The sequence below is a fragment of the Nyctibius grandis genome, chromosome 4 (assembly GCF_013368605.1).
Source record: "Nyctibius grandis isolate bNycGra1 chromosome 4, bNycGra1.pri, whole genome shotgun sequence".
Classification (NCBI taxonomy): domain Eukaryota; kingdom Metazoa; phylum Chordata; class Aves; order Nyctibiiformes; family Nyctibiidae; genus Nyctibius; species Nyctibius grandis.
Genome location: NC_090661.1, coordinates 95,655,147 through 95,673,321, shown reverse-complemented (window position 1 = coordinate 95,673,321; position 18,175 = coordinate 95,655,147). Strand labels below are relative to the sequence as shown.

Here is an 18,175-nt window from a genome sequence, read left to right as displayed (position 1 = left end):
ACTGAAAACTCCCTTGTGACAGCTATACGTTGAAAAATTGAAAAGGTTTCTTACTCTAATTCTGCACATTGAAAGGCTTATCAAATATGAGACACAGGAGAAAAGTACCAATATTAATTTCAAATTATACTGAATATGTAAGATGAACAGAGAGAAGATTCTTTCTTCAACTAGAGAACAAGACAGGAAAAATAAGTAAGAGGTCCATAACCGTCATAAATTGTAATGCAACTTAAACATTTTCTACTGGATGGCAATTAGAACAAAGAGAATGAATGCAAGCATGGAAACAGCACAAGCATACTGAATTGTGGAAAATATATCAGAACTTCAATTAAAAAAACTACACAAAATCAGCAAAGTAAAAACAATGCCTATAGTTGCTCATCTAAGGTATTTTATGACGCAATGGTCCTGACACTACAGAGTTCAATGCTTTATGTTCTGAAACAAAAGACAGAAAAACCTCTTCTTTGAGGAGAGAACAGTCTGAGGACATGTCACCATTGTCATCCTTGTACTGTTCTCATAGGAGAAGGAGGCCAGGGAGAACCAGCATGCTAAAATTGTGGTAATGCCATCATTATTCATAACTCCTTATCAACCTTGAATGGAAAGAATTTATTTTTAAAGAATTTATTATAAAACAACATAAAAGAACAAAGCAATTCTTTTACATTTACTCAATTAAGTACCACATTCCAACCTATCTTGAGCTGTTTTAAAAATCCAGTGTAGTTTCTCCTTATAAGGGTGTGTGCTTTCTTATCTTTAGTGCTGCCTGTATCAAAGCAAAGCATGGCTTGCAAATGTGACATACTTCTGTTATAAAGATTCACTAATAATGAACTAGAGCTCTGAATGCACTGGTGTTCCATATTATACGATGCTTCAGTGCTTTTCAAGTTCCTGAATCTGCCTCTGCTATGTATCTGTGTTTTAATAATTTACAGTCCTGTTTGTACACACACACACAACTTCAAACAGTTCAGTAATACTGCTAACCATTAACTGTGAGTCAATCTGAAGGCACAGAAAAGACTTTATTTCGTACCAGTCAACAGCAGTATCTGTTTGAAGAGATTCCATTCCCAGAACTACCCACACTTCCAGCTTCCCTGTCTGGGGGACTGCATTCTTACTTCCAGTCTGGGAATTAAAAGCCTGGGAATCAAAATGACTTTTTGTGGTTGGCATCACTGACATTTTCTAAATAGACTGAAGTTTGAAAATATTATTCTCGTCTACTAATTTTATCTTTAAAAAAAAGAAATAACAAGGAAGAAATCTGTTGGCACACTCATCCTCTGCAAAAACACGAGGCAAAAAGGGCTATACACATACCGTCTGGTTTACAGATAGGCATGCTACCTATATGCACATGTGAATGCAAGTCTCGTCTGCATTTCAGTCAGTGGAAGTTTAGCAAATTAAATCCAAATCTGACTGACAGAACAACTAGAAAATCAATGTTGTTCTTCAGTAACACAGAGACAGCAAAGCCCCAAAGAAATGCTTTCGCATCGTAAGCCTGGACTGTTACAAGTACACATCATCTTCTTCAGAGGAGTAAAAATGAATTTTCTTCCTTTTTTCTGTGCTACCTGGCACTCTTTCACACAGTGTTGCATCATGCAAACAGCATAACCCTTTATGAAACAAAATGCTTCTGGAATTTTTCTCCTTAGTTAACATACCTGCCCTCTCATCAAGGGAAATCCTTCGACATAGGTACCAAGGGGATGTCATACAATGGGAGACAAAAGGAAGCTAAAAATGATGACTATAATGAAATATTTTCATTTTCCCAAGTTTTCTAACTCAGGCGTTCTGACTGTAATGGCAGTAAATACTTGAAAAAAATTCAAAGTTGAAATGCTAGCATTTGTTAACATGGAAGAACTAATTCAGATTAGTTTCATTCAGAAGCAGGAATGAAAGGTGCTTAGGGGTGACAGAACCTGCACATAAATTATGTTAAAACATGTGGAACCTTCAGTTAAATCTATTTGTCCCTCTCCGTGATTCTGCCAACAGTACAAAGCTGGTCGACCCACTCAGACAATATACAGAAGAAAACAGTGTGCTTCAGAAGTCCTCCCAAAGCAAGACTGGGTAACGTCCTACTTCACTGCAGTCCTTCACTGTAACTTCTTAATGCCGTATTTCTCGAAAGACTTTTTCTCCTTAAACAGTTCTTACACAGGAATGAAACCCTGTAAGTCTTCCACTTTATTTTAGCCCTATCTTTAATGAAGAAGTTACTTTGTCTTTGAAATTTCAAATATTTTAAATGAAAAATAATTACCATTTACAAGTAAATTTAGGATCTAGTTCAAGAAGAGAAGACAGACAATACTGCTTCGTGTCAACGATGTCTCTTAACATGACCTTCTGTGGAACTGAACTTGTAAGAGCTCAGATGCAGCCCAAAGCTGAATGGGGTATCTTTGAGTCTGTACTTTGTATAGGAAACTGCTAAAGAGATGAGAAGGCCTTTTGCATTCCAAGTAAATCTACACTGATACATCATGCAGTCATATTACATATGCAACATATGTTTAGAGTAATTCAAATTTTGAGCTGTCCAGAAAAATGATTCCTAATTAATCCCTGATGATCACAAAAGCAGCTCTTTTATTTTCAGCTATTATCAAGGAAAATTCCTTTCACAGGACAGCGAGGGCTAGAGCCTCAATGCCAGAATGAGACCAGACGGAAAAAGAAAAGTGACATGTAGAAAGCACACTTTCAAGATACAGACAGTTCAGTCATAAACAGTTCATATATATTCTGAGCTCATCCAGGAAGTGCTAACTGCTTATTGCTGAAGTGATTATTGCTTTATTTTTTGTAAAATTAGTGAAGAATCACCATGAGTAATTCAGAAAAAAAAGTGCTTCCTCTGGAATGCAGAGGTACTAAATAATCCTCTAGCAGAAACACGGAGAGAAAAAAAATCTTACATACTTTTGCCTTTCAAGGGCTATAAAAATTGTACCAGTATGATAAGGTACTGGACTTTCATTTAAGTAATATCTATGCAAAACCTAAATTGACGTAAAAATTTCCAACTAGTTTACTGAAAGCATGGTCAATACTGTACTTGGGAGTTTCTATAAATAGATTACAATCATGCAATTTAAGACCCGATTTTGGGATGTGAAACACACAGTTATGTCACCAAGCACAGGTCATTGTCCTGTTCCTCCCAGCAAGAATGCAGCTATCGAGAACATTTCACGCTCAGATCAACTGTGCATTTCTGTATCACTTGCTTTCAACACCCACTGAACAAAAATAGAAGAGGACAACAGCGAAAGCTAAAAAAGCACACTGTAATTTTATAATATATTTTTAAGCTGCTGGCCCTCCCCCTGTATTTCCTGCACAATCTATGTCAATGCAAATTTCAGCACCAACTTCAAGGAAGCTAGAATTAATCCATGGAGTTAATTCAAGAATTTTTAAGAGGGAGGGTAAAACACAAGCTCAGTGGCCACAACTAAAGAAATAAAAAAGGTGACAAGGAAGAATACTGTCTGCCTGAATCCTAGCATGTGTTTTGTCTCCATTAACTCCCCCACCTTAAAGAGAGACATTTGTCCCAACTTTCTTTTAAATGGTATTTCACAGTCGTTTAACCTCTTTGCCTCAGACTTCAGTATCTGTATAAAATGGGGAAACAAAAGCCTATTATCTCATGGAAATACTATAAGGATGCTTAAAAGCATGCTACTTAGTATTATCTGCTCTGAATATTAACTTATCTGTGCTCTCAAACTTTTTTCCTCAATATTTTTAATTTCACAACAAACTATACATTAAGATTTTAAAATGCAAACAATTAAGACTTTCAATTGATCAATACATACTCTAAACTGTATGTAGGAGTAATCTCAAGAAATACAAATGATACAGAAAAAATTTTTGTCTTAAGAGGTAACCCTTCCCTTTGAGACTTTGATAAAGGTCAGCATAAGCTGTTCAATACTATCTAGTGTAGTACATAAACAGCTTAAACATTTAAACTTTTTTTTCCTCCCTTTTTTCTTCTGAATAGCATGGCTTTGGACATTAAAAGGGAACTCACAGAAGCATCACTTCTTTAAAAACTATACAATCCATAAATCTATCTTCTGAAAAGAAAAAGTGCCTCTTGTACACAGTTTAAGCTACATAGACCTAAGAAAAATGGGAATGTATGATGCTATTTCCCATATGCCACACCAGTTAACATAAAAGTCAAACATGAATTTTCTAATAATGAACCTAAGTTGTTCAAGTGTACATTACCTCCTGCAAGTTGCACAGAGATACAGATAAGCACATGTAAAAAATAGGCTCCGCTGTGTGGATGTGAACAAAACGTAATTTTTGAAACTCTCATCAATTACTTCATCCATCCAAATGCATAAATAGACACTGGCATACCAGTTTGTAATATACTGACCACAGGGTATCTACTTGTAGGACAGCACACTGAGAATCACCAAGAGAAGGTTGGGTCTCTGTTCAGGCCAGTGAAGATTTCCTACAGAACTGGGCTTCGCAGGCATTTACTGAATCACAAATGCATCCTGTGATATACTGGATAGTAACATAAGATCCTACTAGGCTCAAGCAATTTGCAGTAACAGTACAACTTTGACAAACTCTGCTGCAATGTTGACAAACTATTTTGATGTCTGGCAACAAACTTAAAGAAGTCACTGCAGCTCATGACAGTATCTATGCTGTAAGACAAGTGCATTGCAGACTACATGACAGAGTCCTGGTTCCTCGTGCTCTGGGACAGACTCCTGTTAGCATTCTACTCAATATAACCCTCCGTTTCGACAACTCTCTCTGGTCATAGTTTTCTGAAGAGTTTTACATAGCTATTACAGTAATTTAAATTTGTCCTAGCTAGCTTTACTCACACAAAACCATATAAAAAAAAAACTTAAAAAGAAACTGATAGCACCCCGCACACACACCAGTTTATCTATTTGGCCTATTACCTTCTCAAAGAAAGAATTTAAACTCATTTAATCTCTTCTTAACTGACAGATTGTATTATATCTTGTAGAGATTTAAATAGACAACTGACTAGTAGGTTCTAGATGAAAATTTAAAAGTCTATACTGGTCTGAACAGAGTGCATTCAGACGATCTGATTTTTACATAAACACTTATAAAAATTCAGCAGTCAATGCTGAACAGTGCAGATGACTAATCCTCTACAGATGACTAATTCAGTGATTACTGTGTTCATGTTGATAACAGTCTTATCAATTAACATTTAACAACCAGAGCTCTCAAAAATAAGAAGTATCAACAGATATTCAACTACTGGCAGAAGCAGAAGAAAGCATCATGAAAAATGAAAAGTAAAATTACAGGATATTTTGAATAGTTCTGTTAACTAGCTTAAGTTTCTGAAGCACTGATGAGTTATTAGTCGCCTCCTCTGCTGATCTGCAAAACAGCTCTGCAATAACATCCCACAGAGATCAGCTTGCTGGTTCAAGACACCTTGAAAACTATACCATCTAGTCACACAACAGCCTACTGGTTCACAAAAGGAAAATCAGGCTGGTTAAAATTCAGAAAAACTCACGCCTTCATTAATAGCAACCCACATCTGGTGAGATTCTCTTTCAGGTACTCCTCCTTTCTCTTGCCAGTAGGATTCCATACGCTCAACACCAATTGTTAAGAGTCATTGACAAAGCCTTTGAAAAAAGTGCCTATTTTTTTGTTTTGTTACTGAAAGTCTTGAATCTAAAAATTGATGCCGGTTGCTTATTTAGGCTGTCAAGGCTGCTGGTGGTACACTGCCTGTACTGACAATGTATTTGTACCAGAAGACTTCTATACAATCAGCATTTATGAACTAGCTTCATGTTCCCTTAAACTTCATTTGAGTGTGTTTTCTTTCCTCGTAACTGACCCAAGATTATAACAAATGCTTCCAGGTCAATAAAATGTTCTAATTTACTAATCTTGCAAAGCACCTTAAATTTGAAGTTATCAGACTTAAATCGTGCTACTTCCGCACCCCATTCATCTGCAGATTCAATAAATCCCAAAACTAGAAGTCAATTTTTATGCCTGAAATACTGACCGGAATTTTACACCACATTAAAGCATTGTTCTGTCATTTTTAAGAAACTGGCATCTGCAACTTTTAAATTATATTGAAATTGAAACATGCGAAAATACAGTATCAACTCACAGTTAATAACAGTTGAAAACACGGCAGTTATGTGATGACAAGCTCAGGTGTGTGTTAAATGACTCAGGAAAGAAAGCTACTTAAATCCTCAGGAGCTGATTCTTCCATCCTATTATGCAAAGATCTGATTTTCACTCCCTGATGCTTGCAAGGTTTTTTCCGAGGTATTCCTCTCCTATCTGATGGACTCTATCACGATGTTGAGTCTAATGATTTTATGTCACCTAAACAGGAATAAACAGAGCTACCCAACCAAAATTATTTTTATTTCCTAAACTCAAATATTTACAAGTGGTCAGACATGTCTGTGTAGTTAAGGAAAGGAACTTCTAGACAATGACCGCTTCCTGTAAAACGTAGCTGCTTCTTAAGTGATCCTGGCATAAAGCACTGGCCTAACAAAAGGAATCACAATTTCCTTCTTTATTTGGACACAGTAACTATATAACTGGCTACAAAAGAATTTTTCTTCCCATAAAGTAACAGTTCACATTTTTTCAGGATCCAAAGCAGAACTGCAGTTCTCACTTGCAAATGAAACCACTGGTTTTTAGACTCAGCTGTAAAATAAATCTTTACTTTTTCATATTTCAGATTATTACCAAAACAGGAAAACATTTAGCAAACAGTCATGCATGTGTAAATATGAGATGTTAAAAGCTAGACTGATACAATACCTGAATTTCCAAAGACCACATCCCACGGAGAGCTGATAGGCTGTTCTTCTCCTTTTGCTCCACCTTCCTTATCAACACCTTGTATCCCAATGCCTGCTACAGTGGTCACCATCTCTAATTCCAGGTCAATCTACAAGAAGCAAAATTATACACACTGAATGTACAACATTAACTTGACTGAAGTTACAGATAATTTTGATGTCAAAACCAGAGAGTTTTTGCTGACAAATAAAAACCAAATCGTAACAATTTTCAGGTATTTGTTTATGTAGGAAAAGAATTAATTTTACCACAATGCTTGGTGATGGCGGGGGGAAGGGGGAAGCCGTGGGCAGTGGGAAAACCATGTGCCTGGAATTCTCTTCCACGTGCAACAAGAAATAACACTGCTCTGTCAAGGTTTGTTCAGCAGTTGTAGAAGAAAGCACCAAAATTTTCTAGAGAAATACTCAGGCAGACAGTGGATGTGGATGTTTTATTTAAAACTTCTATAGGAATATGACATAAAAATTCAGATACTGTAGTAGTATCTCCACCTCTCTATAAAATAATGTACAAAGCAAATTATTTTTGCAGTTTATTTCATGCCCTGAAGCAAAAAATATTTTTATTTTATTTCATTTCAACTTAAACCCCTTTATTTTTCCTTCCCTTTTTGCATGTTTCTGTGCTGTCTTTGCTACCTGCAACACTTAAATTTCCTGTGGTCACCAGGCTACAGTGATGGATATCAATCCATCACCAATCTGGAGCAATCTACTCATTTTCAGTAACAAAGTTTCTTTACTAGCAGGGAGCCTTGGTCCTTTCCAGAATAAAACCTGGTACCCAACTACAATGAATACAGTGCAGGGAGTTTGTGGACTATGCTTTGAAATGAAACACAGAATGAACCTACTTAACAGTACAAAGGCACGCCAAATTCAGTAAGGATGTACCTCCTCTGATCATGAATCACACATATTGGTGAGGATGCAAGCACAAGATCTTCTGAGATGCATAAAATACTTTTAATAATAAGGATTGCTTCAACAAACTTAACTTCTGCTTATTCTACATTTGACCTAACCAAATGTAAGATCCAATGACAATATATATAGAGAGTAACATTCCTACATGCTAAAACCTTGCAAGCATTTAATGAAAAAAAATCCACACGCAGACAATTCTGAAATTAAAGCAGTTACCTGTACTTTAGAGACCCAAACAGCTAACAAAAGTTTAGATAGTCACTGAACCATAGTAGTACAATAATTTTAGATAAGAATCTGATACTACTGGAAGTGAAACAAAAACAACTTTTGCTTCCAGTACTAAGAATAGATGTTTCTCATAACAGGAAAGTAAGACTCACTAGGGAAAAAAAAAAAACAGTTATGCTAGAGTAAGTAGCACATATCACCTTCATTTGAAAGGAAGCACAGAAGTATATGTAGCCCTTTAAAAAACAAACTGCACAAAGCACTTATTTATAAGATATTGGGCGAAATTTCCTTCCTGATGTTGAGAGTATTTGGAGAGTAATTAATTTGGTGTAAATTTTCACTGAAGTAGAATAAGGTGGAAGAGATTAAATTTTGAATTTCCTCGTGGAAAATTTACCTTTCTAATTAGGTGATTTTCTGTATCAGCAACATAAATAACATTATTTTTTATAGCAATCCCTTGTGGTGAGTTGAAAGCTGCCTCTGAAAATCTTCCATCTCTCCTTCCACTGTTTGGACCTATAAATGAAACAAAGCAAACTCAAAACTAATTTTAGAAAAAATAACTTAAAAATAAAGTGCATACATTTAAACCTGTAAGAGAATTACATACTCTAAGAGATGCTGTCACAGCACCTTGTACAGTTTACATTATTAATATTTTGTGTAGTCTCATTTTAGTCACTGTGCTATGTAATTACAATAGCCTGGTGCTATTAAGTTTTGGACTCGTTCTCCACAAGTCCTCTGCTTCTTTAAGCTCATCTTCCAAAGAGAAGTCTTAATAGCTCCTGTTCCCTTGCACTAAAGGACAACAGCAACAACAGAAGACAGAAATAAAAAACTACATCTTTTTTTATTCCTGACTACATCAAAGCAAGCCAGCAGGAAAAACTTTAAATTCCAAAACTCAGTTCCATTTCAATGGTTTAGCTTTTGGTATAATCACAAATATCTGATTAGCAGCATTTTCTCATTAATAATAGTAATTAGGAAAAAGATTACATGGAACTAATGACACAAAAGAACAGTGAGAATGATGGAGTGACAGTCTTCTGCATGGAACAATCAACAAATAGAAAGGAACATGACCTGAATATAACAGTATGAAGGTAAGCATCATATTTCAGAGGGAGTAACATTTGAAGTGTATTAGCAGTATGTGTCAGCAGAAGACATTTAGATATATGAGTTATGTATGCATCATGATTTATGATGCAAGTATAATAATTTCAACCTTTGTGCATGCCCACACTTATTACTGTATTATCAACTTCATTACATTATTTTCCACACACTGAATCATTTAACTGAGTCACTGAAATACACAAACTTTTACAATCTACTGTCAGAAGACAATTGAGAGCTTAACAGACATGAAGCAGTAAGGTGCTGGCGTGTCAATAGTTCCCCTTGGTAAGCCTCAGGGTGCAGATCCCCAGGGAAGGGAAGAGCACAGAGTGCCACAGGAAGGAGGGGTACCAGTTCAGATGTTAGCACACTTCCCTCTGAATTGCTGTTTAATGACTATCCCAGAACACTAAAGGGTACCTTGTCAGCAGAGACTTCATCTCACATATCAAACAGAAACCAAATTCTCTCACTTTTGTCATAAGAAATCCTGTTTGTACTTTCCATAAGTAAAGGGCATTATGACTAATGACTTTATCAGGTTAACTTGGATAATTAGCCTGTCTATCCAATGCACTGTTACTTCAAATGGCAAGAGATTTTCTTCCTTCCTTTAAACAGCAGTGCCATCCTAATTTTTATGAGGTTTGTAGGATCCTGCCACAGAACAGGCATTAGTCAATACCAAACTAAGTAATACAGGGCACATGAGCATACAGGTTATGATTCTGAGACATAAATGAACCGTTGTTTGCAATGATTTGGGGATTCCACCACTTCCTAAATCTGTCTATTATGGCTGCTCATAGATGGACTGTCCTAACACCTACATACTTGGTGCATTAAGATGTAACTTTGACCACTGTAAAAGATTACAAAAAAAGAACAAGTCTGAATGTTTCATTTACAAAAGAGTAAAGCATACAAAGAGTGTGCAAGCTTAAGTACATTTTATTTGCACTGTAAAGCAAATAGTAATTTTAGAAAAACAGTTTAAGGGATTAGTTCTTTAAAGCAGAAATGTTACTAACAGAAACTTTGTAACAAATGTAATTAAATTTAAAATATTTAACTTTCACTATTTTCAAAACTTGATTATATGTTACACCTCAATTTTGGTGAGAACACAGGCCTTTTCATATATATACTAAGGTAACTTCATTTTCAGGTGCCTATGTGCTAGTGCAATGCACTGTTCTTATTAACTCTCCTCTCCTCTTAAAACCAGAAAGGGATCCTATAGAGGAATGCTCTTGATTTAAAAAAAACCCAACAACCACCAAACAAAAAACACACCCCAAACACCTCCCTACACACCACCACAATTCATTTTTTCTATTGGAAGGGAGGCATTTCATATTGGAGACATAATTGTCTCTTTTCCTTTCCTTACCTTGCTGCTGGATGTGGATGTACGTCACTTAAACCTAAACCCGTTTGCAACCCTTTCAGAAGAATACAAAATGGTTTTTTTGTAACTCATATTAGACATCACAAAAATTCAAAACTTAAGTCAATGGAACAAAGGAAAAAAAAACAAACTAGACATCTCAAGCAGTTGCACTACCAGAGCTTCACATTGATGGTACTATGCTATATCCCCTCATATCTGGTAAAAGTGATTTTAGCAGAAAAAAAAGAAAAGAATTGCAATGCTTATAAACTGCTAGGTCTTCTAACAATCAGCCGAGTATGCCCAGCGAACATATTCTACTCCTAAACTAAAATTATTATAATAAACTTAAATACCCTTACCTCCAATAATGTGTAGAATTTGTCCATTTTTTTGAGTAACCAAAATCCTATGATGTCCAGTGTCTGCTATTACCAGCCTTTCTCCTGAATTATCCACGGTCACTTTGCCAGGAAACAGCAGGGGAGAAGGTGGGAGGGAGTCTCTGTATAGCTTTATTCCAATGTTGTTATCTTTGATTTGTCCTCTCTCCTTGTAGAATTTCAGTGTTACAGAAGTAAATAAAAACAACTTCTCTCTGTGTCCCTCTCCAACAAGCGAAAACAGCATATTTCCACGAGGCCCAAGAATGACCAGAGTTGGCCAGCAGGACACTTCCAGTTCATGCCACAGTGCTGCATCTGCATCATTTACTACAGGGTGGACAATATTATACCTCAGGACGGCACTTTTAATGTTATCCAGAACTTTTTCATTTGGGAATTTCGCTGAATGGACACCAACAATAATAAGACCATCTGAAAGGAAAAACAAAGTTGTGCATTGAAACATATTTGTATTTGAATTAAAGAAAGTAAAAATGAAACACAGTTATCTCACAATGTGACTGACTGCTTTCCAGAATGAAAGAGGATTTGAACAAACAAAAAGCAATCACATCTCAGTAGGAATATAGATAGCTATGTATACAAAATACTGAAACTCAGAAATAACATTTCAGTAAAATTACTGAACTTTAGGACCATTACTTGCCCAGATGGTTAACGTTAAATATGGCATAAATTGTTCTTAGTTCCTGAACCTCTACATACTAAGGCAGAAAAATACTTTCAAAATAATTATGGATAAACTGTAGCAGTTCAATTCAGACTTTGTTTTTTTTCAGATGTTTATGATACCGCTTTGTCTTTTGATTCCTATACACAACAATGGTGTTTTAGAAAATTAATTTTTCTCCACTGTTAACTAGGAATCACAAAGGAACACTGAACTCTGGAAGTCCAGAGTTACCCTGGCATATCTAACTCTAGCTTTTCTCTCTTAAGTCTTCCAGTTATGATGGCAATTAGCAAAACCCCGAATTAGCGCTCTGAGGAAAACCACACAAAAAGTAATTTTTTGCAGCTTGCATAATGCACCTTTCTCCTTATCAAAGAAAATAATTTTATTTATTTAGCATTCTAGCATTTTAATTTTTAATCCACAAGAAGTGTACTTTTTCCCGCAATAACTCACCTATCTTATACATTTTATTTCATGCATCAACTGTTTTGTGTCACACAAGAAGTCACTCTAAACTGGAAATTTACATATCAGATCTTCCTGTTATTTGGCATTTACCACCTAATCCATTAAAGGGCTTCACTATTTGTAAATCTTCAAGCAAATATGTAAAAGTAAAATGCTTTTGTAAAACAGTCCTCCAAAAGCCCTGCAGTTGAACGGTGAAACCAGGCCTCTGATGAGAGCGGGCCTGAATCAGGGCCCAAAAAGCTACAACTGTAAACAACTGCATCCAGGGACGTGGTTTGGAATGGAATGTAGTATTTACTTTTATGCTTTTCTCCTGCCTTTACGGTAGAGGTGCAATCTGGCTACCTGGACAACTTTGTTCACCCCTCACCTCTGGTTTTGTGGTAGAAATGTAAGAAAGGCAATTATTTCAGGTCTTAAATAGCTGTATTACTTGAGCTCAGATGAGTTTGTTTCCTTCTAAAAACACCAATTTAATCTCAGGTTGGCTTTTTATTCAGTTACAGAGAAACAGAAAACTATTTTTCTCCTTTAGCCCTTCCTCTCAACCATAAAACAGTGTTAATGGAGAAGAACATCATCTTCAATGTGACAACAGGACAGGGGAAAGTGCTGCACAATAAAAGACTTAGTTGACTACAACTATTTCACAGATACAGAGTTAAAAAATCACTATAACTAATAGAGTCTTTATCAATCCTATAGGCGCAGCACGCTGCAATATCAGACAGCTGAAGTTGTACTATCATTCACTGCTGAACTCCAAACAGCAGGTCAAATATTTTAACTGTAATAGGATCATCATCAGTGCTTACATTTGTCCTTCAAAAATATCATTAAAGCTAGAAAGACAATTCTATACTGAACACCTGAACAGCACAAATAAGCTATAACATTCTCTCATGAAGAAAAATCTTGTGGAAAGTGACAGATGCTATGCTGAGATATAAGAATATGTACACCATTTAAAACACTTCATTTGAAGGATTATAACAGAGCACAACACTGGACTTCAAGCTATTTCTGAATATTAAAAAGTACTCCCTCTTATAGAAGTCATTTCTGGACTGCTGATAACATGAACTGAATATGCACTGGGGTTTAAAATAACTTTCTGAATGCCACTTGAAACACAGAAATAGCATCACTGAAGATAGCAGCGAGGACATATCAGATAAAGATGCTAGGCAACATTTAATCCTATAGAAAGCAGTCTTCATTTTGAAACAGATCTCCTGAAGTTCCAGACAACAGAACTATGTGCATAGGTACAATGATATATACAATGATTTAGGATAATCCTAAAATTACAGCTTCTTGTGTTCAGACTTCTCATGTCTGATGATCACACTGCTGAAGTTTCAACATACTCCATGTAAGAGGGCATTTGAGCCACATTAAAAAAAAAGTAATCAGAGTATCAAAAACGTATGTACATAATGTACAATGAAAAAAAGACACAATATCAATATTGAGGTTGGTTCTTAGTTATGCAAAAAAATACAGGCAACATTCCTTCAAATATTCAAACAATAGATTAAATATCCAAATGTATTATGAGATAGATGCTTTGTCAGAGCAAGATGCTTGTTTTCCTTCTGACTAATATTGTCTGCTAGGTCAGCACCCTCTGCCACTTCTATAGCACGGTAAACATATACATGAAATGTGTAAATAAATGCTATGTTTACAAATCTGAAGTTTAATAAAGCTGCAGTTTCACTATATATTTAATCTGTCTTGCTGCTGCCAAAAGTTGCTCATCTTTTGCACCAAAATCAGGTTTTTTGCAATCACAAGGGGATAGATTTCGGAACTAACCCAACCAAAAGCGAAGGGACTTCCATTAACTAAAGAAAAGAGCAAATTAAAATAGAACAAAACTCCAGAATAAGGCTGAATACCAAGATGCCTGCATTAATATATCTAGACCTTCTTAAAGCATTTGTGTTATTCTTCCAACTTTTATCTTTCTCAAGTTTCTCAAGTCAACACCTTTCCCTTCCTCTCTCTCCTAGTGATTAGTAAACCATCTTTGCCTTTGGTGAAGAAGATGCACATTGATATAAAACCATCTACTGACGTATTTTTCTATGGCTTAAAAAAACACAATCCTTACTGCCTTGATATATTTATACCTATTACTGTAATGCTAACATTTACACACTTAGCAAGCAAAGAAAAATTAAATAATCCTGAAAAGGCTGACAATCAAAACATGAAAACAGCAGAAAACAACCAAAAGGGAGATCTATAGTGAAAAAAAAAATGTATTTTTCTTTTTTGTTTGAACCATCAAGCACCTTAATCTCTTCCTGAATCCAACTGCTATCCTCTGTTTCCTAATGGATTAAATTTGAGATTAATGTTCCACACACCTGCTCTTCTTTCCTTTTACCTCCACTTTCATCCCAAGTATCTTTTTTCTCACTCCGGTTCCTGTAGGAACAGGATAGCTCAAATCCAAAAAGGCCTTGTTAGGATAGCTCAAATGCAAAAAGAATTTATCACCTATCAGCAAAATACTTTCCTCAAGCAATAACGCCTATGACAGGAAGTTTAATACAAGTCAAACAAAAAAAAAAAGTGTCTCCAAGTGGACCTCCAGTTCCGTTCAGAGTGCTGCAGCATCTTTTATACCAGTATAGGGATGTTCAAATACTTCAAAGAGAAAGCTTGTGGGTAGAGGTTGTTAAAATGAATATTTTGTTATCAACTGATTTAACAGCTTGGTGTCAAAAAACAGATGAAGTATTTGACAGCTATATTAATACAATAACACTATGCTACAAAATGTTTATCATTTAAAGATATTCTTATTATATGATCAATGTAATCTTGTGAAATCTCAATCTAGACCTTCTTCCCAGCATGCCTGATATCCACAGCAGTCCGTTTATCATTTGCTAATCATCTTCCACTTAAAACTGCCTCCCTCCCAAAAAAATGCCATGATAGTTTTTCCTTATTAGATAAAGTTCCTCATATCTGAAACATTATACCAGATCTCAAATTTCTCCAAAGCAAACAGCTAAGCTTTCCAAGGTAGAAGAATTAGTTTGAGTCTTCTGTAAAGCGCTATGTAAACCTATAATATATAATGAACTACTTAAAGAACTTGACATTTCAAAGACATTGTAATTTCTTTCTATAGTGAAAGAAAGTAACACATGAAAATAAATGCTGCCAAAATTAAAAACCACCAGAAATGCCAATGGAGAATCAGAGACTTATACATTATAAGATAATGTTATTTACTACATATATATATATGACATTTAATACATTTTTTTTAGGGCTGAAAGTAACACTGTTCTTCATCTCACTGCTGAGTCTATTAAAATATCCAAGATAAGTGAGTAGCTGATACATTCCATGTAAGACCACAGCTTATCTCTGACAAGGCATCATGATGACAAGAGACTGCATTCTAAAAAGTAATCACCCTGCATTTTTATTCACTCAGAGGGAGAGAGAGAGACAGATTTTATCTCAGATGTGAATCTGAAGAGCTTAATTCCCTCTCCAGAACACAGGACTACTAATGGTATATAATTTGATGCCAATACTAAAAAAAAATCTAAACCAAGCTTACATATTTTGTTATTTCAGCTGGAATGGAAAAAACAAGTAATCATAACTATATCCATGCCACCACCTTTATTACATTCTTCTCAGAATTGGTTACTAAATCAAGTGTAGAGGGTTACATACTTATATTGAGCCCATATCTTACATCCTTGCACTGGTTTTTGCAAATACCCTTATCCATGAGGATATCAGATTTGGGCTTTAAGCACATATCCTGTTTCTTTAATTATACAGACACAACAGATGCCTTATTTAACCCCATTTAAAAATGCGATGCCAGTACCCACAGCCACCTTTTTTAGGCCACTTAAAAGATTAGAAGACATTTTTAGGCACCCCTGAAATTTTGCCAGCTGTTTAGTAACCAGCAACAAAGTGACTCAGCTACTCCGCCTGCAACACTGCCAGGAAATTCTATTCCAAGCAAGCTAAAGCACTTTTACCTTTATCAGAGTACTGGTGCTCTAACGCCTGGAGATCAGGCAGCAGGTGCAAGCAATTGATGCAGCAGTAAGTAAAGAAATCCAACACCACAACTTTTCCACAAAGGTCTTTGTGAAGAGAAATAGGACCTTCAGTGTTTAACCATTGCAGATCTGGAATACAGAGAACAGAGATACCCAGTTAGGGGAATGGTATGGAAAGGCAGACACTTATACTAATTTGCTCAACACCACACAATGCTCCTTGTACATTTCACTAAAAAAAAAGTTCAACATCACTTTCTATGCAGGCAGAAAAGCAAGCCAAAAGTGTTCTGGTTATCAAATTCACCCTTATATTCCACAATTCTTCACAGTTAGTAAATGAAAAGAAATAGCATTAACAAGATTTAATGTAATATTGAAAGTGCAGTTCATATATTTAAACAGGCACCTTTTAATTGAAAAAACATGAGAGCCTCAGAACCATTTTCATACATTTTAAAACATGATCTACATTATTCAAGCCCTAACAATGTCATATGGGTAACAATTAATTATTTAAAACTCACATAAATGCTAGTAAAACTAAAAAACTGTTAAACTCTTAATGATTTTTCCAACAGTTTCGTAAGAACTTTCAGAGAAATCTTTACTTTTGTAAAGATTTCAGAGATGATAGAAATATTTTTGTGTTTAGAGTTTTGATCTTGATTTTCAAAGTTTAAAATGACAGGTATAAATTAATCCTGTTACATGGGAAGAAATACAACCTTTTCAGATATACCCGGCAGTACTCCTGGTCATTTATTTTAACCACTTGATATGAGTCATGAAAGCATTCTTTTTTCACTGGTAATTGGTATTCCTTTGATTCCATTAGAAACTAGTATCAAGATAAGAAATAAATATCCTAGAACATGATCCGCTGTCATTACCAGTTAACATTTCTGAAAATAACAGGGGGAAAAAGATAGATGTGATACAATGCAAAGCTGAGTTAAGTTTTTGAAGGCCTATTTTTTAAAAATGTATGCTGACTAATCTAAAAATCCTCAAAACTTCCACTCTGACAGTTTCAACAAACTAAGTTCTTATTGCCCCAGGAGAAGTTATTGCTGCTGAAGTCAGCAGGTTTGATTTCTGTTTCACTAAGAGGAGGATTGATCTCTACTTCCATATATTTATTAACATAAATGGATGCACACACATTTAGATTTGGTGACAATAATTTATCAAGCACTTGCATTATTTCCACAGGATAAGGGCTTTACTGTTTACTTTTTAAAAGAAAAGAGTAGGTTATTTATTTTATGGCATTGCTCTGCTTTTCACTAGAATTAAAATACCTTCCATAAAAAAATGCTGTGAATGAAAAATGTTGGCTACATATTTGAGCTCTTTTTGGAGGAGAAAATGAACAGGACACAGAAAGTGAAGGAATATTAATGACAAAAATGAAAATTCAATTCAGGGGTCCAAATCTAGACAGAAAGAGCATTCACTTTGTTCCATTGGTTAAAAGTCAGAATTCATTCCCATGATACACGTGTGATTTTAAACCTGAAGTTTACCTCCTGAGGTGTCTGTTTTGCAGTCAGATGTGAGCTCCCAGAGTTGCAGAGAGCCCCACTAAGGTTAAAAGGACCCTGAGCAGGATCTGCAAGATCTTACAAGACTCAAAGTTTAACTTCACACTGAGCACAAGAAGAGATACACAAATGTGTGAAAGGGAAATGGGCACACTAGCAAAGCAGAAGGACATCTCCAGCACTGTATGTATTATCAGGAACATGAAAACTGACAAGCACAGGTAAGTCATGGGGGAGAGAGAGCTGGGGAGCATCCTAACCGGCTGCAGTGAAACCAAGGGAGCTCGAGAGAAAGCTGCGAGAGTTGGTAAGGTTCTCGCTATGACCAGAGGAGAGATATCAATACACCGTACAGAAGGGAAAGGCTTGTCCTTTCCTCCTGGTGCTTTC

The 18,175-nt window shown here is 35.7% G+C and overlaps 1 protein-coding gene across 2 annotated transcripts in view; it reads right to left on the bottom strand.

Annotated features, from left to right (window-relative positions):
* The window catches only part of NHLRC2 (NHL repeat containing 2), a 34,642-nt gene that overhangs the window by 15,937 nt on the left and 530 nt on the right, over positions 1–18,175 (bottom strand). For both annotated transcript variants that reach the window (XR_011048008.1, XM_068398892.1), the window contains exons 2-5: positions 16,215–16,367; positions 10,989–11,444; positions 8,500–8,621; positions 6,898–7,027 (exon numbers count right to left, since the gene is read on the bottom strand). Coding sequence is in view for 1 of the 2 variants with exons in the window: in XM_068398892.1 (XP_068254993.1) it covers positions 6,898–7,027; positions 8,500–8,621; positions 10,989–11,444; positions 16,215–16,367 (861 nt within the window). In the remaining variant the exon portion in view is untranslated. The remainder of the gene's footprint in view (positions 1–6,897; positions 7,028–8,499; positions 8,622–10,988; positions 11,445–16,214; positions 16,368–18,175) is intronic.